At 42.6% G+C, this 27,928-nt stretch overlaps 1 protein-coding gene across 1 annotated transcript; it reads left to right on the top strand.

The window, feature by feature from the left end:
- Window positions 1–5,758: 5,758 nt before the first annotated feature.
- NDUFA9 (NADH:ubiquinone oxidoreductase subunit A9) lies at window positions 5,759–21,882 on the top strand. Its single transcript, XM_029965191.1, is given in 12 exon segments — window positions 5,759–5,787; window positions 5,789–5,835; window positions 8,610–8,780; window positions 9,614–9,711; window positions 9,896–9,987; window positions 12,558–12,699; window positions 13,583–13,685; window positions 14,396–14,463; window positions 14,598–14,674; window positions 17,875–17,970; window positions 19,860–19,926; window positions 21,606–21,882. Coding segments are annotated over 12 exon segments (1,158 nt in total). The 3' UTR covers window positions 21,774–21,882.
- The last annotated feature ends 6,046 nt before the right edge of the window (window positions 21,883–27,928 follow it).

Raw genomic sequence — 27,928 nt, forward strand, 5'->3', positions numbered from 1 at the left:
GAGAAGCTCAGAGCGTCCCGGAGCTGGACCGGGATGGCCAGAGGAATGCGGGGGGAGTTGACCTTGGCTCTCCCCCCCTTGCACTGCTGCCACGGTGGCAGCCTGAGAGACAGGGCACAGAGGCCCTGCAAGGAGCTGAGTCTCCTGGAGATACCAGACCGTCACGAAGACCCCCCTGTGTCTTCGTGATATGACGTGGTGATACGACCTTGTCTGGGGTTACGAAGCCCACGGAAGACCCCTCGGTTGGAGGCGATGGGGCCGAGAGAGGCTTGGATACCTCCCTCGTGAGTGCTGGCAGAAATCCAGCTATCAGCTGCTGCATGTGGAGAAGACAGACAGACTGCTGCCTCAGAAGATGCTGCTGCTTAAGGACTGGAAGGGATCTGTCCTTCTTTCCCTCCTGGACTTTTATTTTGGAGGGGAGAAGAAATCTGATCCACTGTAAATACATATGTTATGGTAGAGATAGTTGTGATCATGTGTATAATGTGATATGGTATTTATTTGTACAGTCATTGTAATATATTTCCCTTTCCCCCACTTTGAGTCTAGTGTGTTTTGTCTGGAAAAACCCATCTCACATTAGGTTGAGATGTGGGAGGGGGAATGAAGCTAGGGAATTGGATTTTGGGGCTATCTCAAACCATGACAGAGGTCCAACAGATGTGGTTGTTTTGAGCCCTCACCTTCCTCTTCCTGTGACACTTCTGCCCCAGAGGTCCCACAGGTGGGTGTAACATCAATTTCAGCTGAGGATGAATTTAACCCACTATAGCTTTTAGTTTATGAAAGAAAAACCTTTAATTGTCAGCACTAAAATATTTTGTCTATGCAGGTCTTAATGTGAGATAGTCAACTCTGTTTTTCTCAAAGTTATTTTGGTATACTACGAGTAAGACAATTTGTGGGAAGGCTGGGATAACTTAGGATGCCACTCTTACAAGGGTAAAGAAAACAATAACCGTATTGCACTACTAAGAAACCATTAATAAGCTCAGGTATTATAGAAGTTATAATATTTTGTAATCAGATGAAGCTGAATGATTGAGATATTAACCTAAAAATAGGCTACCTGTGAGAAATACAGTTAACCAATAACAATAATATCAATACTTTAATATAGTGCTTTTCATTAGCATCTCTCTAAGTGTTTCACAAAGTAGGCATCATTATTCCACTTAAAATGTGACATAACTTACTACGTCATGGAGCAGAGCAGCAGCAAAATTGGTTTCCTGAGTGCTAATCCTGAGCTTGGTCCAGTTGCAGTGCTGTGATCCCCTTCTGCCATCTACAGCATAGAGCTCTCATCTAAGCCAAATTCACAAGTGGAATCCCCAGGAGACAACCCACTACACAAAGGTCTCTGCAGCATGTGCCTGTCCTTGTACTCAGAAATGGCTTTTACTCTGATTCAAAGTGTGCTTTGATGGTGGCATGAGGAGGGAACACCTCGGGGAAATTCCCTAACATCTGACAAATCCAACCCTGCTCACAGACTTTGCATGAAACGGATGTGAGATAACATAAAGCAGATGCAGCACAGCATGTACAGAGCAGAGGTTCTTCCTGCCCTCCTCCCCGAGCCCCTCCTGACTGCTGGGCTAAGCCACCCAAACACCTGGGCAGAGAAGCTCAGCAGAAAAGGAAAGAAGGGGTTTTCAGGGCAAAGAGAGTATCTGCTGTCTGTTCTTCACACACCTCCCAAAAAAGACACACTGGGACAAGGGAGAAGTCTCAGAAGTGAGACAGAGGTTTCTGAAACCACTGAGACATACCAAAGTATTAAAAAAATAGTGTAATCAGAAAGCAAATGGGGTCTCCAGGCATTCACTCATGTCCTTATTTATCCCTGACATGCACTGGATAATCCACAGGATCAACTGGACTCTGCTACATCGTCAGTACTGCTGGGCCCAGGGAGCTTTCAAAGGATGGTTTTCTAACTAAGTAGCCAGGCCCTTTGGTCTCCTGATTATCTTGCTCCAGCCAGAAAGCAGAGTGACATCAGTATTTCCACAGGGAGCCCAAGGGTGCAGAGTTGTGTGGAAACTGAGGGATGCCATTCATAGCTGCCAGACCTTAAAGTCAGCATTTGCTGTTCCCAGAGTGGGAGAGCTGAGAGATGCCAGAAACACCCACCATGGGACTCTAATAAATCCTCACACATTTCAGGTGATCAGTAGCCCTGAGGCTGCTTTTAGATGTTAGGCTCTAAGTTCCTGGGATTCAAACACAGTGAGATAGTCCTTAATCAGCATTATGATGTTCCAAATTGTTTTAAAAATCAAATTCAGCTCCCTCTAAATTGCACATTTAACCTAGTTTACTTGTAATTGGAGCTGTAACAAGTTGGATATTTCCATTATCTTACCGCTTTTTTAATGATTACATCACCATGAGACATAAGTACATCTGGTCAACCAGCACTGTTGAAACAGGAAAATATTCTTTTACAAATGGAAAGTGGATACCACAAAGCTCTGCTTTATCTCTCCTAAAATCAGGAGTGGTAAGCCAGGAGCAGAAGACACATCTTCTGATTTATAGTCCTTTGCCTTAGCATTAATTCATCTTTTTTCCTTTAGTCCAAGCTTAAAATTTGTTATTAAGTCACTTCCCATGGACATTTATGTTACGGTATAGAACAACTAAGGGTTAAGTCTCCACAGCAAAAGGCTCTGGCTTTGATCAAGAACAAAATATTTGTGTGAGATGCAGAAGGTGGACAGACATTTCCATGTAGCTGTGTTACACACCTGACATGAGCCCAGGGACCAAGTTCTGATTGGCAAATTCCCACTGCTTCCCGTGAGGACCCAGTACATTTGCAGTTGTGAGCATCGGCTTTTTTTGTACCATATCTAAGGATATCTGGCTTTCCTGAAGGTGTTGAGGCAGGCTGGGCTGCTCAGAAAAGCTGTAGTGAGACTGTCAGGCACAATGAAGGTTGACAGAGCAGTGGTGGGTAGGAAGTTTGGGGGTAGGAGGTGGAGGGTGCTTGATACTGTGGTTCCTGGCTACCAGTAAAAAGAGATGAACATGGTTAATTCTTTGTGCACCTGGACTACCAGTCAAAGAAAAAAGTGTGAAGGAAATTGGGATTGTTCAGCCTGGAGAAGAGAAGGCTTTGGGGTGACCTAATGGTGGCCTTCCAGGACCTGAAGGGATCCCACAAGAAAGATGAGAAGAGACTATTTCCAAGGGCCTGGAGTGACAGGACGAGGGGGGAATGGCTTCAAACTGACAGAGAGGAGGTTTAGATTGGATATTAGAAAGAAATTCTTCCTTGTGAGGCTGGGGAGGCCCTGACACAGGTTTCCCAGAGAAGCTGTGGCTGCCCCATCCCTGGAAGTGCTGGAGGCCAGGTTGGATGGGGCTCTGAGCAACCTGGGATAGTGGAAGGTGTCCTGCCCATGGCAGGGGGTTGGAATGAGATGATCATTAAGGTTCTACCCATCCCAAACCATTCTATGATTCTACAGACAGAGTTCACAGAGCATCCAAATTTTTGCCCCAGACCCCAAATCACCTCTCTGTGCCACAGTTCTGGCAGGGCTGCTATTTGGATTTTCATCAGAACAGTAGTTGAAGTAAAACTGAGTATTTTGGAATCTGTCTAAATTGTCAGAAATATTCCCTGTCTCTTCTGCATTTTCCTGTGATGTTTTAAAAACCTTTTCGTGAATATGAGCACCAGCTACAGCGATGTAAGCCAGGTTGCAAAAGAATGGCCATTTTTATTCCATGCAGACCAAAAAGCAATGGGAAGTCAGGGAAAAAACAAGGCTACAATAGTGCCAGTGGCAGATTCAGAGTGCCCAATATGATCATGATGTGACATTCACAGCAGCATTTGCTTAGGGCAAAGAGCCTCAGTGAAATGTTGAAGACTGAAGGTGATAGAGGGAAACAGGAACTTTAGTGGTTGCATGTCTGTAATCAGAAGATTTTTTAAGGGTCATTTAAGGCTAATTTGATGAGGCCAGGTAATTCAAGGCATAAGTAATGAGTTGGTAAAAATGTTTTTAATTGGTCCAGTTCAGCAGTGGTCAAAGTTTCAATTGTTGGACTTGTCTCATTTCCCACAAGACAGGTATGTGGTGCAAGGACCTGCAAAACAGCACATCCCATAAGAGAGATTAATCAATATTTCAGCTTAATATAGGCGAAGGGATGTTCCTGTGGGTGGACAGTGACAATATGACACCTCCACATGAGCCCAGGTGTGCCCAGGTGGGCAAGAAGGCCAGTGCCATCCTGGCTTAGATCAGCAACAGTGTGGTAGCAGGACCAGGGCAGTGATTATCCCTCTGTACTTGGCACTGGTGAGGCCACACCTTGAATAGTGTCCAGTTCTGGGCCCCTCAGTTAAGGAAGGTCATTGAGGATGTGATATATAAATAATTGTGATTCGTGAAACAAAAGGATGATTACATCAAAATAAAACAAACGGATTGTAAAACTTAATTACACCCCATAAAGAAATAAAACAGACCCTTACAAGGTCAAGAGGCCCTAAAACTCCTACTATCCCAAAAATAAAATATGTTTTTTTAGGCACCTGTTCATCCAAGAATGCATGAATTATGACTGGTTGTAGAGATAACCCTTTTAGCTTTAGCTGTAAGAAAATCCATATATTAAATATTTAGCAAAAACCTGTAGAATGTATATGATATAATTAATATGCATGAAGTAGCTAAGATAAATACTAAATGTACCCTGTAGTAGGGGTGTGCAGATTTGGGAAACTGGTCCCATTTCTGTCACCCAGCTGGTTGCTTGCTTTTACCATATAATAAAATATTATTCAAAAACTTATAGAAACTTGGGACTTTGTTTATCACAAAGAGACTTCATTAATGTGTATAAATATCTGCAGGGAGGGGGCAGAGGATGGACCAGGCTCTGCTCGGGGGTGCCCAGCAATGGCACAAGAGGCCACGGGCAGGAACTGATGCCCAGGAAGTTCCAGCTGGACATGAGGAAGAACTTTTTTCCTGTGCAGTGACCGAGCACTGAACAGATTGCCCAGAGAGGGTGTGGAGTCTCCCTCACTGGGGATATTCCAGTAGCATCGGGATGCAATCCTGTGTCATGTGCTCTGGGATGACCCTGCTGGAGCAGCGAGGTGAACCAGCTGACCCACTGTGGTCCCTTCCAACTTGAGCCATGCTGTGATTTTGTGAGGAACTGGAGCGTGTCCAGAGAAGGACAACAGAGCTGGGGAACAGTCTGGAGAGTCAGTCCTAAGAGGAGCAGCTGAGGGAGCTGGGGGGGGCTCATCCTGGAGAAAAGGACGCTCGGGGGGACCTTATTGCTCTCTACAACTATCGGAAAGGAGGGTGTAGCCAGGTGAGGGGCGGGTTCTGCTCCTAGGCAACAAGTGACAGGACAAGGGCACACAGTCCCTTAAGGTGTGCTAGGGGAGGTTCAGGTTGGACATCAGGGACAATTTCTTCCCAGAAAGGGTGGTCAGGCATTGGAAGGGGCTGCCCACGGAGGCGGTGGAGTCACCGCCCCTGGGGGTGTTCAAGGAACAACGGGGCGCGGCACTCAGTGCCATGGTCCGGTTGTCACGGCGGCGTTCGCTCGCAGGTTGCTCAGGGTGACCTCACAGCTCCCTCCCAGCCCAATTAATTCCGTAATTCAGGGTCCCCCCTGTCCCGGTCCCCCCTGCCCCGGTCCCGCCTGGCCCCGTCCCCCCGTCTCCGCCCAGCGCAGCCGCAGTGAGGCCGCGGCCCCGCCGCGCATGCGCCGCCTGGCCCGGGGAAGGCACAAAGGCGGCCGCGACTCGCTGCGCCCGCGGGCTGTGGCTGCCAAGGGCAGGTGAGTGTCAGCGCCGGGCACCGCTCCCGCCGGGAAACAGGCTGTCCTGGGGCCTCCGGCCGAGCCAGGGGGGTGCCCGGGATGTCCTTCTGGGCGTCGGGGAGTGCTCAGCCTGCGGAGAAGCGCTGGGTGAGGGAGCTCGCAGGGCAGCGGCTGGAGAGCAGCTGGCGAAAATGACATTTTCTAGGGCAGAAGTGATCGGGTTTCTGCCTCCCTTTTGCTCGGGGAAGTGGGATTTGGAGCCCGAAGGGCCGCCAGGGGTGGGCTCAGGTTGTAGCCGTGGTTGTCGCGCTGGGACTGTCACTGCTCTTTTTATTTTTGCATTCCTTTTTGCCGTTTCTTAGGTGACTTTGACCTTTTTGCCGTGATTTATAGTAACGTTCCACTACCAACATTATATTTAAAGCTTGTGTTTGGGCCTTTACGGCCATTAGAGAGAGTCGGTTTTTGTTTAGGTTGGTTCCGCGCACGCTCCTGTGTTGGGTGAGGTGGGAGGTGACTGACAGGTTTTACTTGGTTGGTAAAAGTAAGGGAGGAATTTAAGAAACTTTTAATGGGAGCTGTGGGTTTTTAACTTGTGTTTATACTTATGTGGCTGTCAAACTGCCTTTCGGGACAAAATCGGAGATGTAGGATCTTCTTCTGGTTTGTAAGGTATGGAGAGGATAGGGATGGACAAACTTTTGGGTGGAGAAAAAGATGATTCGAGTTTACTGTGGATAGTTGAGGTTTAATTCACAGAATCACAGCACGGTTTGGGTTGGAAGGGACCTTAAAGATCATCTCCTTCCAACCTCCTGCCATGGGCAGGACACCTTTCACTATCCCAGGTTGCTCCATGCCCTCTCCAACCTGGCCTTGGACACTTCCAAGGATGGGGCAGCCACAGCTTCTCTGGGCGACAGAATTTGTAGTGAATATAGTAGTGGTTGGGCATATGGCCATAGATGGTGATAATTTATGGCACATCTTGCAGGCAGATTTATGGAACAAGAAAAGATGTTCATTACTAAATTCCTTATAGTGCAAGGCAAGCAACAATAGGTGTACCCGCAAAGGTGGGAGAACACAAAACAGTAATTATTTGTTAATATACCAGTGATAGCATTATGAAGAGCCTGTCACCAATAATTTTTTGCAGAAATAGCAGCAAAAAAAGCCAACAAAATAGTTGAAAGATACACATTTGTATTTATTTTTAACATTTCTCATCGTTCTTACGGGTTGATCTGTTTAATAACACTGTTTTTTCAGCAGGTGCTCACAGTGGACTGAAATCTCGTTACATTTAGGTTTTGTGTTGTAAGACCTGAAACGTTTTCCTATCTAAAAGTAACAGAAGTAGTTTTAATATTATCAGTATCAATATATGTGTATTTTTTTTAGTAAACTTTTAGAAAGAAAAGTGCATATGAACAAAGCATTGGGGAGTGTGACTTGTCAAACTTTCTCTTCAACACTTCAGCATATCACCTAGCTTTTTTTTTTTTTTTTTTAAATACTTGAAGGAATCCTGCTGATTATAAAGAACCCAGGCTTTTTTCTGTGAGTCTGCATTTCCTAAAAAATAAATTAAATTACAAGCCCCTTGTTACTAGAACACCACAAGGTAACAAGATCCCTCAGTGGGATCCTTTATACTTGTACCAAGCTTGGGTAAGGACACTGGGAGTGTCTTCCTTTTGTTTTCAAAGTCTCAAGGTCTCTGTTTCAGTAGTGGAAAGGCCCTGTATATCTGCTCCTTAAAGACAGAATCCGTGCCCAGTTTACTCTTGGGCCTATTTTGTAGTAAAGGTGCTTTTTAGGAAGTCATATATCTACTTTAAGTAGGGGTAAGACAAAATATCTTATTTTGTCCTGTTTCTGTCAACCAGTTATGAAGCATAGTTTCTATGTGTAGTTTACCAATTTGAAAAGTACAAGTGTATGTGTTATTGGTTTATTTACTGTGACTGTCTTTCAGGACAAAATTGGAGATGTGGTATCTTTTTCCAGTTTGTGGGGTATGAAGAGAATAGGGATAGACAAACTTTTGGGTAGAGAAAAACCTCCTTCAGGCACTGAGATCTTGCTGGATTTTCTGATTTGAATTCTGTCAGCTGATGTAACAATATAATTTATATCTAAACATTCCCTGTTCTTTTGATCTTCTTAACATCAGGGCTGCAGTGTCAGTGCCACTGTGTAACTGGTAATACCTGGTCACATATAACCTAATTCAGTGTACAAGTAGCATTTGTTTTGTTTTTCCCTAATGCATCTGTTGTTCTGATATCAAATACTCATTTTCATTGTGATTTTTGCTACTTAGATTTACACAGAGAACATTAAACTTGCTTATTCTTGTCCAGAAAATGCTTATGCCCATGACTTAATAAAGGTTGGGAAGTGATTTACTGGGTTTCTGTTGTATCCCAAAGGTGGTTTTCCAGCGGCAGCTCTTACAGTCAGATGTCTGCCTTGTGTTTATGCAGCTTGTGTTTCATCTGTCCATTTCTTTTTATGAGCATGGACATGCAGTAGCACTAAACACTTCAAATTTCAAAAATCTTCTCTGTTTTGGCTAATTTGGTTGGAGGGAACATGTTCCTTCCTTCCAAACTCTCTGCTTGTCAATTTATCATCAAACCATAGACTGCTTTGGGTTGGCAGGGACCTTAAAGATCATCTAATTCCAACCCCTTAACGGATCTGCAATGAGAAAAACAGCATAAGCTGTAAGTTAGCAGTGTCAAATGCCAGTTGATGTCCCACACTCCCGTTCTGTGTTGCAGGGCCTGGGATTTCTGTCCTGGCTGGAGCCCCCTCCGTGCTGCAGCAGCACCGCCGAGTCCATCACGCCGTGATCCCTCATGGAAGGAGCGGGCGATCCTCTGTCAGTGGCATCGTGGCCACTGTCTTTGGGGCCACAGGTTTCCTGGGAAGATATGTTGTCAACCGTTTAGGTGATGTACTGGGAGTGCTAATTAAACAAATACATAAAAGCTGTTTAAGGAAACTGATTTCCCTTCGGGTTGCAGGGGGATCTAGAAACCTCTGGCATTTCGGGTCTTACAGGTGTTCTGCACGATGCTTTTGTAGTGTTTGGTCTCCTAAAGTGCCAGGATGTGGCAATTAGTAAAATTTGTTTTATGGTTTTAATTAATTAAATAGTTTTAATCTAGGATATTTCAGAGCTTTTAAAGATTAGGGTCATTAAAATAAGTCATACTCCTTCAAGTATTGCTTTTCAGCCTGTAGACTGAAAATCTGAGGATACAGCACGCATTTGATTCTTCTGGTTTTAGCCTTATTAGGACATTTCACTAAAATATTTGCAGGCATTTGGTTAGAATTCTTTAAAATTGCCCTTTTGTATTTTAAGTTTCAGAAAATAGCCTTTGCCTTTTTTTTTTCCCCTCCCTTCTCCCTTTCATGCAACTTAAAAAAATGTAAATATCCTTGTGTGTGATACACTTCTAGGTATTTTACTATGTTTATGGGGCACACCGTTGTTTTTTGTTGTTGTTTTTTAGCAAGCTTCTGTATTTTGTCTTACAAGCCTAAATACTCAAAAAAACAAAAAGTCTTGTTTAAGAATTCCAAATATCTAGGTTCAAAGACTCACTTCTATTCTACTTTTAGCTTTGCAGACAAGTATCCAAGATACCTTTATCTAATGTTGTTCTTTAATACTGGGGAAAAAAAAGAAGCTTCGTTTATTTAGAAGTTCACCTACTTAAAGTGATGTGTTTGCTTGAGATAAATGAAACTTTTGGGGTTTTTTTTGGGCTCTTAGGTCGAATTGGCTCTCAGGTGATCATCCCCTATCGCTGTGATCAGTATGACCTCATGTACCTGCGGCCCATGGGGGACCTGGGGCAGCTCCTCTTCTTTGTAAGTCCCTTGCTCTGGCTTTAGATCTGTCTTTGGATCAAACACAACTCATTGCTGTACAAAGCAATCTGTTAATCACTCTCAGAGACACAACTCCAAATGGGAATGGTGTGAAAGAGCTTTCTCTGATGGTGCCTCTTTACACATCATCTCATCTTTCTCCCGTTTGATGCTCTGGTTACAGGAGTGGGACTGCAGGGACAAAGACTCCATCCGAAGGGCTGTGGAACACAGCAACGTGGTCATTAATCTTGTTGGAAAGGAGTGGGAAACAAGGTAATTTGCCTTTTTTTTTCCTATACTGATAGGTTTGCACCAGGGGTTGGATGTTGTAGCCACGTTTTTACATGGCTAGCATGTGTGTGCAGTGATGCTTTCACTGTTCTTGGCTTCTACAAAAAGACAAAGCTAAAACTGTGCATATAAAATTTCTTCTGTTTCTTTAAATGATTACCTAGAACCCTGGTTATGATGCACTCTGGAAAAGGGCACTCTTTCTATCATTTTCCAGCTTCTGTCAGGAAGATCAATGTGCTGCTTTCCCACACCTCACAGATGTTCCCTGAATGCCTTCCAACAAATGACACAGGCTCACCAGTTTCTTATATTTACAGTGTATTTATATGACGTTTATATTTATATTTACATTATATTGATATTTACATTATTAAAGAAGTGAGATTTTGTCCTTTCACTTGGGCATAGTGATGAGTTGTAGCCTACTAGACTAAGCTCTGATCAAGCTTTTCCTACTCTCTGGAAATGTTAATATACAGGAATAGCTAATGGAGACTCCCTAGGATTATGATTATTGACATCATTCCTTGATAGAATTTTGGCACAGACAATATTAGCTACAGAAGCATTTTTTAATGATAATTTCTAAGAATAGTTCCTTTTTGAAATCCATTAAAAAATTCCCATATTTTTTTAAAGTTAAGAATACTTGCAATAGCCTCATTTTTTTTGTATGCATGCAATTATGTCCACTTTATTTAAAGCCTTGTGCAGATCTGCCAGACAAAACCCTAATTGTGTGATTTGCCTTTATGGGGTACATAATTTTGCTATCCTGGTAAACAAATGCAGATATCAGTTTCATCTGTTTTTACAAACCTAATGCCTCTCTTGCTCTTTTTTTTATGAACAGCCATTTGATGTTCAAAATGTAAAATAAGTAGGTAAATTGTATTAATAGATCAGAAGTAGTAGTCTCAAATGGTATAATTATTTTTCCTGGAATAGAGATCAAATACTTATTCCTGTCAAAGCAGAATAAATTTCTTTAATGTGGGAGTGAGGGGGGAAAAAAACAAAGTTTGTACAGTTTGTACAAGGACAATGTAATCTCTGTTTGTCTCTGATATGTATTTCATGGCTACTTCCCCACTCAAAATTTCGGGATTTGTGTAAAAAGTATGATTTGTGTAAAGGAGGGTTTCTTTTTTAGTGAAGGGAAGTGTGAGGACAACACCACGAAGTTTTATTCTAGTTGAAAACCCCTCAAACCTCAAGCTGTCCTCTGGACAGTTTCAACAGATTCAAACAGACAAGTCTTGGTACAAGTTAAAGACTTTTGGACATTACACATCTTACCACTGCATTGCACACGTATTTTTATCACATATTTTATACCTGTTGGTGTCAGTGGTGGTGCTGAAACCGTGAGATAAAATTCTGTGGTCTGTTAAACACAAGGTCAGACTAACCATTGTAGTCATCCCAAAGTCTCTGAAAAACTTGGGCAGGAAGGAAAAAAAAAGAGATTAGATTTAGAGATCAGTCAAAATAAGGAAAGCCTGCCATGAAATACTTTCCTCCCTGCCTTGTATTCATGTACAGACTCATCTGTGTGTGCCATGTTGTTTGAAACTCCATAGTTACAGGAGGGATGTTGTTTGTTCTTGTGTGTTTCTAAATCTGTTTTTGTGAGTAGAACAGAAGTGATGGTTCCCAGGATCAGATTAGTTATTGAAGGGTCAAAAATAACTTCTTATTTTGAAGAGTTTCTTTGGAGTCCAGTGGGATCTGAAGAGCTGTGGGAGTAGGTAAGGACAGAGAGAGAGAGTTTGGATAAGATGTTCGTTACCCAAAGCAAATGGACAAGACTGAGGGGTGCTTACAAGGATAATATAAAGACATAAGAGACCAGTTCTCTTTCTAGAAGTCTTGGGATAGTTGCAAAGAATTGCCAGCCTATGTGTCAGTTCTGCTTGGAGACAGAGCTTCTGTGTTGTTCTTGATCAGATGCCAAACTAGTTTACAGTTTAACCCCCTAATATAGGCCCCTTGTTAGGGCTCCTCTGAAATGGCTCTAAATGCTCTGACAATTTGATTTTTTTTTTTTCCATTTGCATGAGCACCTCTGTGATTTTTGGTTTGTTTCTGTCCACTTCCCCAATGCCAGGCATCTGCCCTGACTTGCACTGCTCAGAATTCTTGAGCTCCTTTGTAATGTAAATAAGTTCATCAAATCAAGTCAAATTTTGAACAGGTTGTGTAAATACACAGCTTTGCTCAGAGCTCAAGATGCAGCAGGGCTTCTCTTAATAAAAATAACCTGTTTTCACTTAGGCAGAGTTTTCTATTTGTTGCTGACAAGTAGGCAAGAAGATTTTTCTTGCTGATTTAACGTGTGAAAAACAGAGAATCTGTAATTCACTTGCCTCTGATTTTTATTATATGAAGAGTCCCTCATGAAAGGAAACTTAATCTGTAAGAAAGAGCATCAAGATGGGTTTTTGAAATACATTCAGGTAATACTTAGTGATTGCTTTTCTCCCTGGTTGGCAGGCAGCCAGGATTGGTTGCTCTTAAAGTAAAATTTGGGTTTTGCCTTGTTTTAGAAACTTCAAATTTGAAGATGAATTTGTAAATATTCCTCAGACTATCGCACAGATAAGTAGGGAAGCTGGTGTGGAAACGCTCATTCACATTTCTCACCTGAATGCCAACCTGAAGAGTCCTTCCAAGTACCTCAGGAGCAAAGTAAGTCTGGAATCCTTTTGCATATATTTTCCGAGAGCCTACTTTTTAAAAAATTATTTATTTTATTTTGTTTGTTTCCCCAACTGGGTCTGTTTGAAGGAAATCAGTGTGTGAATTTACTGTGGAATGTTTTCTGCAGCTGAGACACTTTTGAGGTACTTTACTTACTGGAGCTTGAAATCTTCCTTAGTACTCCATGTGCTCTGAAGGGAAATAGGTGTTGTATTCCTGAAAACTCTTTCCTTTCTTTTACCCTTGAATATCTTTGCATCTAAAATCACTGTCATTAAGAAAGAAGAACTGAGTCGACAGTTTGGGATCTGATATCAGCCCTAACATCTAAGGCTGGAATGACCTAGTCAGTAGTTGATGCCAAAATGAATGTTGCAAAAACAGATGAGTATCTGGTATGAGCCCTTGAAGTGGGATTGTTACCTGCTCTTGTACAAAAAAAAAAATCTGGGTTTGGTATCCTATAATTTTTTCCTTATTAGGAGCTATAATTTTCTATTACTGATTTTTTTTTTTTTTTTTTAATACAGCTATTGTCAATTTTTCAGCTATTTTTGTTTTGTTTGGTCTCACTGTACTTTGCATTATCTTTAGTATGAATCTGTTTATTTATTTAGGCTTCTTTTTGAACTTGTCCCTTTAAATTGGTGTCACTTCACTAGTGAGACTGCATTTTATCTCAAGCAGAAGAAATGATCTGTGGGATTTTTTGGGGCTTTTGGAGTGTAACATCTCAAAGATCAAATGGCTTAGATACAGATAGTTTTTGTCCTTCTGATGGTGTCATTTCTTTCAGTTCTGTAGTCAGACATCCACTTCTGGTTTGTTCAGAGTGGGTCTAATGAATGTGTTCACTTTAATTAAATGCTAGGCTGTTGGAGAGAAGGTGGTGAGGGAAGAATTTCCAGATGCCATCATTTTGAAGCCCTCAGAGATGTTTGGGAGAGAAGACCGATTTCTCAATCATTATGCAAGTATGTGCTCTTGAAGTAATAAACCCATGTGTGATCCGTATAACTGTAGAGAACAGAGGAAAAGGGGAATTGCTTCTGAAAAGCAGGTGTGTTTTTATCAGAAATGTACTTTGTTACTGAATGTGAATAGTGGGAAACACAGAAACATGGTGAATTACCTCTTGACTGAATTCTTTCTGAGTCTAGTTAGACTTTGCTCTTTGATTTTATTTTTTTTTAAATTATTTTATTTTGAGGGAAGGTGTGTACTGTTGTGTTGTTTGTTTTTTGTTTTTTTTTTTAATTTAGATTATTCTCAGCTCATCTGAACCCTCAAAGTAGTTTATACCCTGAAAGGAGTTTGTCAAGTTGGTAATGCTCAAATATGAAAATCAACCTGAGTCGTTCTGGGCTCAGAAGCAACAATAATATCTGATGTATGAGCAACAGATTGCTGCACAGGATAGAGTGGAACCTGTTTTTCTGTCTTTCCAAGTTGAGATATCTCTGAACCACTCTAAACAGTAAATACAGCCTTCCCCTCCTTGTTTATAAGAAAACTGTGTGTGGAAATCAATGCTACTGGAATTGGATGGGAATTCTTTCCAATTCTGGGGTTTTTTTTAAAGTTAAGTCAGTTTTCAGAAGAGTTCCACACTCAGTATGTTGTAAAGTGTCTTGGTTGTTTGCTTCCTGAAAGGATTCACAGATTTTCTCCCTCTTTCTGGCAGACATGCGCTGGTTTGGTGGTGTGCCTCTCATTGCTCTGGGCAAAAAAACAGTGAAACAACCAGTATATGTAAGTTTTCAATAAAACAAACAATCCCAAATCCTCTCTGGGTGGATTGGGTACATGTAAATAATTTTTGAAACATTAGTATGTGCATATATTCCTGTTTCCTGTTGGTAACGGTGTGAATTTGTTCCTCACAGGTGGTTGATGTAGCAAAGGCAATTATTAATGCAATTAAGAATCCTGATGCAAAAGGAAAAACATATGCCTTGGCTGGGTAGGTCACTTTTCTGATTCTAATTAACTGAAGTACTTCTTTTTGGTGTCATTTTTTGGCATGCTGCACAGTACATTTAATTTCTCCATCCATGCACACAGTTTGAGCTGCAATAAATTCCACCTCCTTTTTGGGAGGAAAAATGACTCGAGCTGTTCCTGTGAGTCCTCTGAAAATCCCAGTCTGGGCCCCATTGCATTTCATGTTCTGTGTGTGCACACAGAGGAATAGGCATCTTGGGAAGCATGCTGGACAACATAGATTTGGAGAAAATTCTGGCAAGCTGTGTGGAAAACACCTGGAATTAGAATAGTTAGAGGCAGTGGTTCTCCTGTTAAAGGCAGGGGGTTTACAGGTTGCCCAGAGAAGCTGTGGATGCCCCTTCCTTGGAAGTGTCCAGGGCCAGGTTGGATGGGGCTCTGAGCAACCTGGGCTAGTGGAAGGTGTCCCTGCCCATGGCAGGGGGTTGGAATGAGATGATCTTTAAGGTCCCTTCCAAACCAAACCATTCTGTGAGTCGATGATCTCTTGGAATATTTCGTGTACAGAAGCTCCAAGTCACGATGGGTCATTGGGAATAAACTGTGGCAAATGGAAGGTAATGGGTCCATATTTGTTCCTATAACACAGCACTGGAACTGGTCTCGTTCCAACATGTGGTAAAAGGAACATCAGATTCGTTGGTAAAGAAAACAGTTGCTAACTAAGATATAAATGATGCTGAACAGCTTTCTTTTTTTTGTATTGCATGCACATCTCTGTCTCTCCCTCTTACCTGCCAAAAGTGTGCATCATATCTGGATTTTGCAAAGATACTAGGATTTTATCTGAGGTTAAATTGGTTTTTCCTTGCTCATTCTGTGAGACTTGCAGTGATGAATCTTTATTCCCATGATTCAGAGATTATTGTCTGTTTGGCTCTTACTCATGTCGTGCCAGTTTGTTCTGTGCTTTAACTGAGCTGCTGAGGAAGTTGTTATCCTGGCAGGTGCCCTGGAACAGGCAGCAAGTGGGTCTTCAACTCCCTTTGGAATATGCTGAGGGACTTCCACTCAAAAACTAGTAAAATGAGAGAAAGAAGCTAACAGTAGTCTGAAAGAACTAACAACAGCAACAATAATCAAGTAACCTGAGGTTGCTTTAGAAGCACTGGGGCAATAGGAGGTGTCACACTGAAAAAGCAGTGCAAACAAATGCTGGACAGCCATTCAAACCCCCTTTTTATAGCTATGTAGGTGTCAGATGGACACAACTAATGCAAACCCACAACATGTGATGGGATTAACCCTTTGAGGGACTGTTTTACCCCCTGGGGGCAAACTTGAACATATGTCAGTACAAATCCAAAGCCACCTGCCCCAAAAGGAAGGACAGGCATCTGGTTTTAGGTTCAGCTCTGCCTCAGCAGAAGCAACTGTTCCAGCTGTGGGAGAAACTGAGAATTGTGCACTAAATAAAACACCATTTGCATCCAGATGGAAGGGCTGAACTTTAAATGTGTTCCTGCAGTTTCATGGTTTAACTTTTTGGCAGTTTACAGAAGACCAGGAGTTCAGTGCCCAGGTTTCAGAGGCAGGAATCCAAGGAAGGATGCCAGGCTGTGGTTTCAGGAACATAACAATGCCTGAAAAGACTTTGAATGAGTGCTGGTCTAAACTGATGTTCCAAATCAGTGTTGGAAACCCAAAGGAACTGTGCAGCATAACCCTTGACTAAAGGTGCATGATACACCTCCTTACATTTTTTGGAGAGGAATTACCAGTTTGTGTTTCAAATACTAATTTTGGAAAAGAGCAGAGTATTTCTGGGGGGGTGTGGGATTTTTTTGCTATCATATGGTGGAATGGAGTTTTAACTATGACAGCTCATGGTGTCTTTGCTGTTTCTGAACGACTGAAGGTTTTTATGGTTTACCTGTTCCTCTCTTTCCTCCTTGGAATTAATTTTACTTCGTCCACTTTTTAAAGGTGTCTTGAATACTGATGCTCTCTAGAGCTTTGCTGTCTGCTAAAATAGGGGTTCATGTACTGACAACTCAATGGGAGACTATTCCTGGGGAAGTTGTATTGTTAATGTTTGATGATTTGTCAAGAAAAAATCCTTTAGTGTAGCTTCATAAGTGCAGATATCTCTCAGGTTCTATAATCCAGCAATCTGGATGAAGTTCGTAAGGAAATCTGAGTGTAGAATTCTTTGAATTCTCCCAGATATGCTGCCCTACCTTGAAGTATATCCATTAGAATATTTCATTTCCTTTTGCAAGCTAAAGTAGTAGTAATTTGGGATTCTTTTTCTTTTTCCCAGCATTTATCAACAGATTTTGATTGTGGTTATTTTTCTGAAAAACGTGTCACTTGAAGGCTGAGTTTTCATGCAACCTCAGGCCTTGATATCTTGTGTGATCTTGGGCCTATCAGAGTGAATACCAGCAAATTGCCTTGAAAGCCAAGGGAGATACCTGATGGCTCAGTTCGGAGGCATCTATAAAAATCGAGTATAAAATGCCAAGTCAAAGTCTGAACAAGAAAGGAATGGGAATTCCCAATGGTATATGTTTCTCTCAAACTACTGCAGGTGTGCAGGAGACTGGCTGCTTCCTTCTCTCCATACTGAGAGAGAGGGAGAATGCATTTTTTTGGGAAAATTTATCTTGGCTTCTTCCTCGTGCTTTTGGAGACAACAGTATATTCTTAGTCGTGCAAAGGCAAGCGAATCAATTCCCCTGCAGCCATTTGCTACCAAAGATGGGATGTGTTGTTAATAAACCATCCTTAATTTTCCGTTTGCCTTCTGGCTTCCTTCTATTGCAGGCTGCAAAATTATCCCAGCACTGGAAGTCCTGCGTTCAGAATTTGAGGGAGCACGTTAAAGGTGTGCTTTAAAAGCACCCAGAATCCGCTTTATCCAGTATGACTGTGGTGGACTGGCCTTGGCTAGCAGCCAGATTCCCCACAGTGCCTTTCTGCTGCTTCCTCATCTCTATAGTTTTCCCCAGCTCCTTCCACAGGCTGGAGTCCTCCAGGAGAAACCTGCTCCACTGTGGGGTCCCCATGAGCCGCAGGGTGGACAAATCATTTGGATTGAAAAAAGCAGGCCCTAGGGGCTGGAAGGCTTTAACATTTTTTGTTGCCTGGTGCCAGTATTTAAGTATATTGAAGCACCCCTGACTTACCTGTAATGTTTGTTGCTTCTTCCCTCAGCCCTCACCGGTACCTGCTGTACGACATGGTCGAGTACATCTACGCAACGTCCTATCGAGCCTTCATTCCCTACCCGCTCCCACGTCCTCTCTACCAGTAAGTGGGACCCCAATGAGGCTGAGGGAGCTGGGGCTGTTCAGCCTCCAGAGGAGACACTGAGAGGGGACCTCATCCATGTGTGTCAGTGTCTGCAGGGAGGGGGCAGAGGATGGACCAGGCTCTGCTCGGGGTGCCCAGCAATGGCACAAGAGGCCACGGGCAGGAACTGATGCCCAGGAAGTTCCAGCTGGACATGAGGAAGAACTTCTCTGCTGTGCAGTGACCGAGCACTGAACAGATTGCCCAGAGAGGGTGTGGGGTCTCCCTCACTGGAGATATTCCAGAAACATCTGGATGCAATCCTGTGTCATGTGCTCTGAGATGACTCTGCTTGAGCTGGTGACCCACTGTGGTCCCTTCCAACCATACACATCCTGTCATTCTATGATTCAGTAAGAAACTGGGGCTCTGGGAGGCAACACAGAAGTATAAATACCTGTTGCATTGGTTATTTGCTCTGGCCAGTTGTTATTTAACATGGATGACAGAAACTGGCTTTTGTATTGATTTGGGCCAGTGTTAGAGGTAAGTTCATACTGAGATCTTGGCCTGGCAATTTGAGCAGTGTGGTTGTGAGCAAGCATTTCTTTGTCTATGGTATGAGGACAGTAACATCTTTAAAAGATGGTAATAAATTGGGAGATAAAAAGGGAAAGGTGTAGCATCACTTCAGCTGACTACAGTGGGCTGTTTGCATGCCCTGAGCTGTTTCTGCAGCTGTATGTGCACTGAGTATATTACTAGTGCATGGAAAAGTGCAGTGTAAATCTGAGCCTGGGCCTGATCCTTAAGGAATAATCACATCCTTTCGAAGAGCACCTCAATAATAAATGCCATTTCAGAAGCAGTGCTCAGCATGGTTGAGATGTGTTCATGTTTGGGGTGCTTGTCTTCCTTGCTCTTAGTACAATGCCAATTAGTAAGCTAAAGCAGTCACCAGTGTTGGAGCCCTCCTGCCAATCTGCCAGTAGGACTCACCACTGGGTCCATGGAACTGCTGATGGATAATAGAACATCTTAAACTGTGGTGACTGTTTCTGTGTTGCATGTAAGAGGCATCAGGTTAACATGGCTCAGCTGACACAGAGCAGCTTGTTAAAAAGGTGCTTATTAGTTTATTCACATCTGCTGCAGTCCATATTGCACTTCTTTATTTATGGGTTAAACTAAGTGGTATTTCATATTTTTGAGAAAAGACTGAGTCTAAAAGGCAGATAAGCCTAGTTCTGTTTACGTGCAATAACTTCATAAATCCTAGTCTGCCAGGTGGGCACTTCAGTAAGAAGTTGGTCTTGAGACACTGAGCAAGAGCTGTAGCCTTATTTTCTTTGCCAGATTTTCTTTGTTTCAAGGGAAACTTCATATCTGAAAAGTGCAAATGTACTAATCCTCATCCTTTTTATAGATTGCTGCAGATTCCATCATCTTGTTTCTAGGGCTGATAACTCATTTAGTTGTCAGCAAGTGTGTTTTTTCATGGAGGCACTGAAGGAAACTTGGTGACTAATTGGATTACTGCCCACACCACTGGGGAGCAGAGTTTGGATGAAAGGCCAGGGGCAGGACTTGAATGCCTCTGATGTGTGGGGAATTGGATGTGGGGGTTTAATTTCCCCACCCACTAACACTCATTTTTACTTCTAGATATTTGCTTCTCCATTCCCTTTCACAGTAAAATAATAGAATACTCTCTAATTCAGTAGCAAACAGTTAAAGTTACCAGAAACACAACTAAGAACTTGGTGGCTGGTGCTTTAATGAACTCATAGCTTGCAAGAACAGCTACAGAACAAGCTCTTGTTATGTGTGAAATATTTTTACCAGTTCATTTTCTTCTGTGCACGTGAATAATGACTGTACTTTTGCAATACTCTTTCTGTTTACAGTTTTGTTGCAAGATTCTTTGAGATGAATCCATTTGAACCATGGACAACACGGGACAAAGTGGACAGGGTAAGTGTGTGGGACAACCCCCAAATCCTTCTTGGGAAATGTTTCATTGTGTATTTGTGACTTGCACTTGTAGGTTTGAATTCAAGGAGTGCTGAAATGTTTGTACAAGTGGTGTAGCATTTCAGTCAGTTCACTGGCCAGAATTTGGGTATAAAGAATTGCCCTCAGACTGTGTGGATGGTACAAAGATGGATATTTTAAAAAATGTCTTAAGTGTAAAAAGTGGTCAAGGCTGCCTGTTTCACTGTGTCCCTGCCCCCTTCCCCAAAAACACATGCTATTGAAAATAGCAAAGCCAAAGGAGAGATACTCCCCACTCTCTTAGGTCCATTTATGTACCTCTAGATGCATTAAAGTCACTTATATCATCCAGATAATGGTGTTTTTAACAACTGAAGTTGAACTGACAACTCTGGATACAGCCCAAATTCTCACTTAACATTAGAGTGTATTTCTCATGAAAATGTTGCAGCTTCATGTTTATTCCTGTCTTCTCAGTTTGTTTCACTGGGGGTGGAGAAGTAACTTGGAGAAAAACAACTGCAAGCAAGGAAAAAGTAGGATTTAGCAAGTATTAATGTCAAAACTTGGCATATGTGTAGGCTAGCAAAGATGATCATGTACAGTCCCTAAGCTTGCTGCTCTCTGAGGGGGGAGGGACTCTCCCAACTCTGTTTCAGAGTTGGAGTTTCAAGACCTTTTGTTGTAACACAGTATCAATAGCCTATTTTGAACAGATTATCCCCAAATTAATTTGAGACAGGATACTGCTATGAATCTGGGAGAACTGAGTCCTCTACTTAAAACTGCTCACTGAATAGCTCTAAGCAATTAATTTCTGTGTTCACATTTCTCCATCTGTAAAATAAACTGGTTTCCTGTTCTGGTTGAAAATCACTGTGAAAAACTGTAGAATAAAGGAAGGGAGGATTTGTCCCATACTGCAGAGAATTGGTGTTGTAATGCTATTGGCTTTATTGGCCCAGGGTAGAGATGTAAGAGGGGAGTTTCTTCATGTCACTTTTGTGTCTGATTGTTCCTCTTTCCCAACTTTTCATCCTTAAATAGTCTATACAATATTACACATGGTTGACCTAAAGACCTTTCAAGGAACAACAGCATAAGAGTGAATCTACATGTGCTAAGATTTAGGTGTTGCAAATGTGGTAATGAAATTAAATATGTCCCTCTTCTAAACCATGAGCAAGGGACTCTGTTCTAAACCACGAGCAGAGCAAAACAACCTACCAGAGGTGACAATTCAACACACATATTCTTGACAAAGAAGAATGTACATAATTTGAGTTCAAGAGTGAACTTCCCTTGCAAGTTTGGCTTAATTTTGTGCTTGCAAGGCAGTAACCTCCCTGATAATGTATGGGGAGAAAAGGAAGACATGTCTCACTGCTGCTCAGTCCTGAATCCAAACCTGAAGCCTGAAGGGCTTTTTGCTGGTTGCAGAACACCTGTATCTCATGTTGAGGTCACTGGTATTCAATACCTTGTGTAATTAAGCCATAGTTCTGTAGGGCCACATTGAATCTTCTCCTCTTCTCGAGGAAAAATAGTGAGAGAAAACCAGTATGTGAATGATTGCATTGGGTGCAATGCTGTTGATTTCATCAAGTGAATTATCTTTTTTTTTCTTTTTCTCCCTACCCTCCCCATTCTTGTTAAAGTTCCACACGACAGACATGAAACATCCTGACCTTCCTGGTTTTGAAGACCTGGGTATTCAACCAACACCTCTGGAGCAAAAAGCCATCGAAGTCCTGCGCCGTCACCGCGGGTTCCGCTGGTTGGATGCTGAGCTGGAGGAAGCAAAGCCAAAGACACATCCCATGTGACACCTGGCAAGAAGGATACTTCACACTTCTTAAACTGCCTTTCTATGACCCAATTTACTTGGAGAACTGTGTACATACTGAGTAAAATATATTAATCATGTAAACTGTATTTCATGAGTGTTGCCTTCTCGGCTGTGGGGGACTGTTATCGCAGTGCAGATTTTCTCTTTAAAAGGTCATCAAAGCAAATTGTAGCTTAGCTGCTGAGCATTACAGCATTTTGAAGGTCGGGATTAGAAGGAATGTGTCTTAACATTAGTTATTTCTCCCTTGGCTCTCAAACATATCACTGAGCTTTAACAGCGCTCAAGTGATGTGAAGAATGTTACAGTTCGGGACTGGGTTGCCTAAAACTCATCCTTGCCAATAGGGATTGCTGGCACTGCCACCTATTCAGATTATAAGGTCTCAGACAGAGCCCTGGTTTTAAGTTCTTGACTCTTCTGCACCCTGAGCACAGCTCTTAAAGAAAGTGCCAGCCTCCTTTCACACAGTTGTAGAGAGCAATAAGGTCTCCCCTGAGCCTCCTTTTCTCCAGATTAAACGCCCCCAACTCCCTCAGCTGATTGCTGAAGATCAGAATCTCTCACTCCCTGTATTGTTGCCAAACTACTGTGAAACTCCTGAGCGCAAAGTGTTCCTTAAATTTCAACAGCTTCTGCATTTTGTTCTTCCACATCAAACCTGCTGCTGCTAATGTTTACTCTGTTAGAAAGAGATGGGCTCTTGTGATAGTGAGAGGGTTTTGATCCTGCCTTCTAAGGAAGTATTCAATTTGGCTCTTGTGGAGTGTTTGTTTTTCTTTTGATAACATAAATTTAGTGGCTTTAAAATAAATCTGGGAGTTCAAAAGCTAGGACAAACTGGAAGTGAAGTGCATGTTGTTAATAATTTAATCCTTAACTTCTATTATTTTTCTGACTGCAAGGTTTTCTCTATCAGGCCCTAACCATAAATGAGTAATCTCATTAGCACTCGTCTAATAAGTGTGGCCCTAATCTTGATTCACTGCATGTTGTTCCCATCCTGCTGTGAAAACGTGTTCCTGAACTCCTTCACAAGTGCTGGTGGAGTACAGAGAGATGCAATTATCACGTAGCCCTGCATGGCTGACAGGCAGTTTCCATTTTCAGATGGCAGAGTGCTGCAGTAAGAGCTGCCAAAGGCAATGCTGTGATGTGAGGTGCCAATTCTGGGAATGCACCATCGTGCAGGAATTTGTTTATTTTTTTTCCCCCCTCAATCAAAGCACAGCTTTTCCAGTACCTTCAGCTGCACTACAGAGCTCTCCTACAGGATCTTAATTCAGACAACTATTAGTGAATGGGCAAGTGATGAATATCCAGGAGAAGTTTGCTTTAAGCAGCCTGCTCCACATCAGACAGCTGTATGGGTAAAGGGGAGTATCACATCACAATACTTTGTCTTACATATCACTTTTGCTTCCTACCTTGTAGGAACCACACTGTGATTTCTCCTGAGTTACCCTTCCAAAGCACTTTCTCTAGAGGTCTTGATTTTTTAAAAAATTTTTTTTTAAGTAATTTATTTTGTAATACAGCCCAGAGTACAAAATCACTGTAATTCATAGAATCACCAGGGTTGGAAAACACCTCCCAGATCAGAGTCCAACCGGTGACCTTGTCAACCTGACCAGAGCACTGAGTGCCATGTCCAGTTGTTCCTTGAACACCTCCAGGGATGGGGACTCCACTACTTCCCTGGGCAGACCCTTCCAATGTCTAATCACTCTTTCAGTGAAGAAATTCTTCCTGATGTCCAACCTGAACCTTCCCTTGTGTAGCTTGAGGCCGTTTCTTTTTGTTCTGTCCCTTGTTCCCTGGGAGAAGAACCTGACCCCCCTGGCTCCACCCTCCTGTGAGAGAGTTGAAGAGACTGAGAAGGTCCCCCCGAGCCTCCTTTTCCCCAGGCTGAGCCCCCCCAGCTCCCTCAGCCACTCCTGGTGCTCCAGGAGTGTCCAGCTCCGTTGCCCTTCTCTGGACATGCTCAAGCCCCTCAATGTCCTTCTTGCAGGGAGTGGCCCAGAACTGGACACAAGACTCAAGGTGTGGCCTCACTGGTTCATGTGGGAAATACTGATGGCCTTTATCCTTTCCTGGGAAGGTAACTGCTACTATAATTTTTCAGTGTGGAAGGAGGAAGGTGTGGAGGAACAAGAAGGAGAAGGCAAATGCAGAAAACCCAGTTTGCCTTTTGAGATCCCCCTGCAAGTAGAACTGAAGGATACTTGCATTTTAGGAAATAGGGTGGGGAATAGTGTCTTCATCTAAGGGTGGAGAGAAGGGTTTGGACCTTATGTTTCCTCAAAGACTGGTTATGGATACTAAGCAGTTCAGACTGTGGTTTGGACTTTCTGCTAATTACATGCATATTTCAGCTGAAAATATGATAGCACCTAATTTCCACTGTTGGTAGTGTATCACTGCAATTGGAACAGGTGACTTGGGTGGAATTAAACCTTCCTATCTGTTGCCTTATTCTTAGATCTCATTTTTTTTTTCTTGGATCACTTCGGAAGCCTTAAGGGTTTCTTCAGTTGTTTAGAGGGCAGATTTTTAACGACTGAGAAGAGCCTTCACACTGGCAATAATTACACTGTAGTTACCTCTCTCTGCTGTTATTTCTTCTTCCTTTCCCTCTGCCCTAAGAGAGACACGTGGATAGGATTATGTGAAATGAGGAGCTCAGAGGAGTGTTACATTTAAGGTAACCCAAATTATGGGTAATTCATGATGGTGTTATTGCAGAGTTATGGAAGCAGAAGGTGGAGGATGCTGGCAAAACAGCACAGGAAAGCTGGTGGCAGAGCTGAGAACAGAGTGATGTTGTGCTGCTCCATGGCTTCTTTCTCTCCTTCTAGCAAGGAGTTACAGCCTGGGGTTCACTCAGCCTGAACACCATTCCTTCCTGGAAAAGCTTGCAAATGTAACATCATCTGGGCATGTCAAAAAATAGAAAATGCAAATTGCCTTTGTCACTAGGGAACCTCAGGGATTTTGTTGTTGGGATTCTGATTCGGAGCAGGATATGGAGTTAGCAGTTTGAGAAGCACGTTTGAGGGTTTGCCCCTCATCGCCACAGTCTTGACTTGCATCAAATTGGCCAGTAGTCGGAGCTGCTGCTCAGCAAATACTTCTCCAGCTTTTCCACCTCTTCTGTAACTTCCTTGGCCAACATTCATCCTCTGGGCCGATACAGCTGGTTAAAAAGGCATTAAATATTTTCCTTCAACGTTTTCTGCTTTGTGTGGGACTATATATATATATATATATATATATATATATATGTACACACACACACACACACACATACACACATACATACACATCCAGAGAGAAGTGGTCAAGGCTCAATGTCCTGATAGACATTAGTGACAAGTGGTGTTCCTCAGGGATCCATATTGGGACCCAGCACAGGAAGGACATGGAGCTGTTGGAGTGAGTCCAGAGGAGGGACACCAAGGTGATCAGAGGGATGGAGCAGCTCTGCTGTGAGGAAAGGCTGAAAGAACTGGGGTTCTTCTGGAGAAGGCTCTATGGAGACCTTGGAACCCCTTCCAGTACCTGAAGGAGGCTTACAAGAAAGCCAGAGAGGGACTTTTTACAAGGGCCTGGAGTGATAGGACAAGTGGGAATGACTTAAAACTGACAGAGAGTAGGGTTAGATTGGATATTAGGGAGAAATTCTTCCTTGTGAGGTTGGGGAGGCCCTGGCACAGGTTGCCCAGAGAAGCTGTGGCTGCCCCATCCCTGGAAGTGTCCAAGGCCACGTTAGATGGGGCTCTGAGCAACCTGGGATAGTGGAAGGTGTCCCTGCCCATGGCAGGGGGGTTGGAATTGGATGGCCTTTAAGGTCCCTTCCAACCCAAAGCATTCCGTGATTCTATCTATGATTTTGGCAACAGAAGGTGCATGTTCCTTGCTTTAAAACTATTGAGTTCACATGTCTTAAGATGATCCCTGAACCTGAGTATTGCCAACCTCCTCTGCTTGGAGGAGATGAATCAACTGGTATGTGAGATTAAAACTTATGCTCTAGCCTTTCTACAAGTGGATAAATGGGAGGTTTTGTTCTCTGTGAAGTTGCCCACTGCCTTTGGCCAACAGGATGGGGGCTTACTAGGGGAAGGGAGAAAAATAGGAGCACATACACGTTCTTTAGATATTATTTTCTTCGGGAGTTCACCTCTAACTAATATTGCTGCCAATTAAAATGAAGCTGGTGCTGCCACTGCATTTGGTGAGGTTCTGAAGGCTGAGGACATCCTTGGCAAAGCAGAGCTTTGTGTTCCAAGGAAGTGTTAAATACAGCAGTAACTTGGCACAGTGACAGAGTGAAAATGAAAATGGAAGGTGTTTGCCTCTTTCCAGTTTTGCCATGATGATCCTTACCTGTTTCTCACATGTGCTTTATAGCTTTGAGTTGGGTTTGGATAGGAAAGAAGTGTTTAGCTCTCAGTTTGTGATAAACTGCAGGTCACCAGTTCCTTTGCCAAGCTTGATTTCCCTCACTAGCCACTCCAGTTTTCCCACACAAGGTCCCCTGGACCTGTGATCTCCAGTTGCTGGCACTTAGACCTCCAAGCACACAAATGCACATGGAATAGAGAGTTCCTCACTCAGGAATACTCCTAGAAATGGAATTTAAAAAGAACACAGGAGGCATCAGGTGTGGGGCATGGGAAGACAAGCACACTGACCAACCACTCATTACTCTGTTTGTTACTACCCAGACCACCTTATTCCCTTGTTTTGCCTGCCTTTAGAATTTTCCCAGCCTGCACTTCAGTGAATTTATAAATCTTTAACAAAGGAAGAATCTCTCACATCCTTGTGTTTTCTTGAATAGATATTAAAGAAACAAAATAAAATATAATGACACAGCACAAGTTAAACAACAATCCACTTCACTTCCCCATTAATTAATCTTTACTGTAAATATTTGGAATTTTTCATCTAAAAAATGCTATAGTCATCAAAAACTGGTTCATGTCTATTTGAAATTCCTCACTTAACTTACCCTTTTAGAACCACAGACTCATTGTAAAACACCTCTAAGATCGAATCCAACCTTTGACCAATCTCCACCTCGTCAACTAAACCACAGCTTTAAGTGCCACATCCAGTCACTTTTTGAACACCTCCAGGGGTGGAGACTCCACCACCTCTGTGGGCAGCCTCTTCCAATGCCTGACAACCCTCTCAGTGAAGAAATTCTTCCAACCTGAAAAGAGGAAAATTAAGAAATGCAGAAGAACACCTTGCTTTCCTCCTTGGTTTTGCATTTCATTAAGCTTGGCTTTACTGCATGAGCAACAGGCACTCACATTGGGAGGAAGAATTTGGAGAGGGGAAAAAAGGTTTTTATTCTTTAGTGTCTGGTGGAATGGGGAGAAGAGCCAGTCTGGAGACAGGAGGTATTTAAGGGAATATTATCAGTCTCTTTCAGGACAACTAAATCAGGGAAGAGACAGAATCATTTAAACTGCCACTGAGGGATTTTTTTTAGTCCTGACCAAACCTTGTGGTGGAACTGTGATAATCAATAATAAGATTATAAAAAAACCCAACTACTTTCATTCACTTTTTTTTCCTGACTTTTCTAAAATCAGGAGATAAAATTTATATTTACCTTTCCATTTTCCTTCCTCTTTGTGAAACTACAGCCCTGTTGAAACATCAGGTGTACTTGTTATCAACAGCGTACAGTGCCCTGCTTGCATCAAGTGCAGTCCAGTCAGGATCAGTAGGCAACCTTTAACCAGATTACTATTTGAATTTTACCTATCTTGTATCAAAAGCAAGAGCAGAAAAACTGTAGTTTTCAGAAAGTTAGATGATTTACTATTGCTTTCACCTGTTTGTCACTATTCCTGTCCATATCATGCCTCAATTTTTCCATTCTTGCACAAGATAAAAGCATCTGCCTTTTTTCTCTGGTTTGATTTGGTATTCCTGGGCTTTGTTCACCCTATTTAAGCTGCTGTATCCCTCTTTTCCTGCACATGTTTTCCAGTGTTTTGCATTTATTTTTCTGCTATATAATGTATGATTGATGGGTTTTTTTAAATATTCAGCAGCCTGGGAGCCTTTTTTCTGTTGTGCTGAGGTCCAGGTGAGGTGAGAACACCCACC

This window comes from Manacus vitellinus, unplaced genomic scaffold (assembly GCF_001715985.3).
Source record: "Manacus vitellinus isolate BGI_N305 unplaced genomic scaffold, ASM171598v3 scaffold_90_pilon, whole genome shotgun sequence".
NCBI classification, from domain to species: domain Eukaryota; kingdom Metazoa; phylum Chordata; class Aves; order Passeriformes; family Pipridae; genus Manacus; species Manacus vitellinus.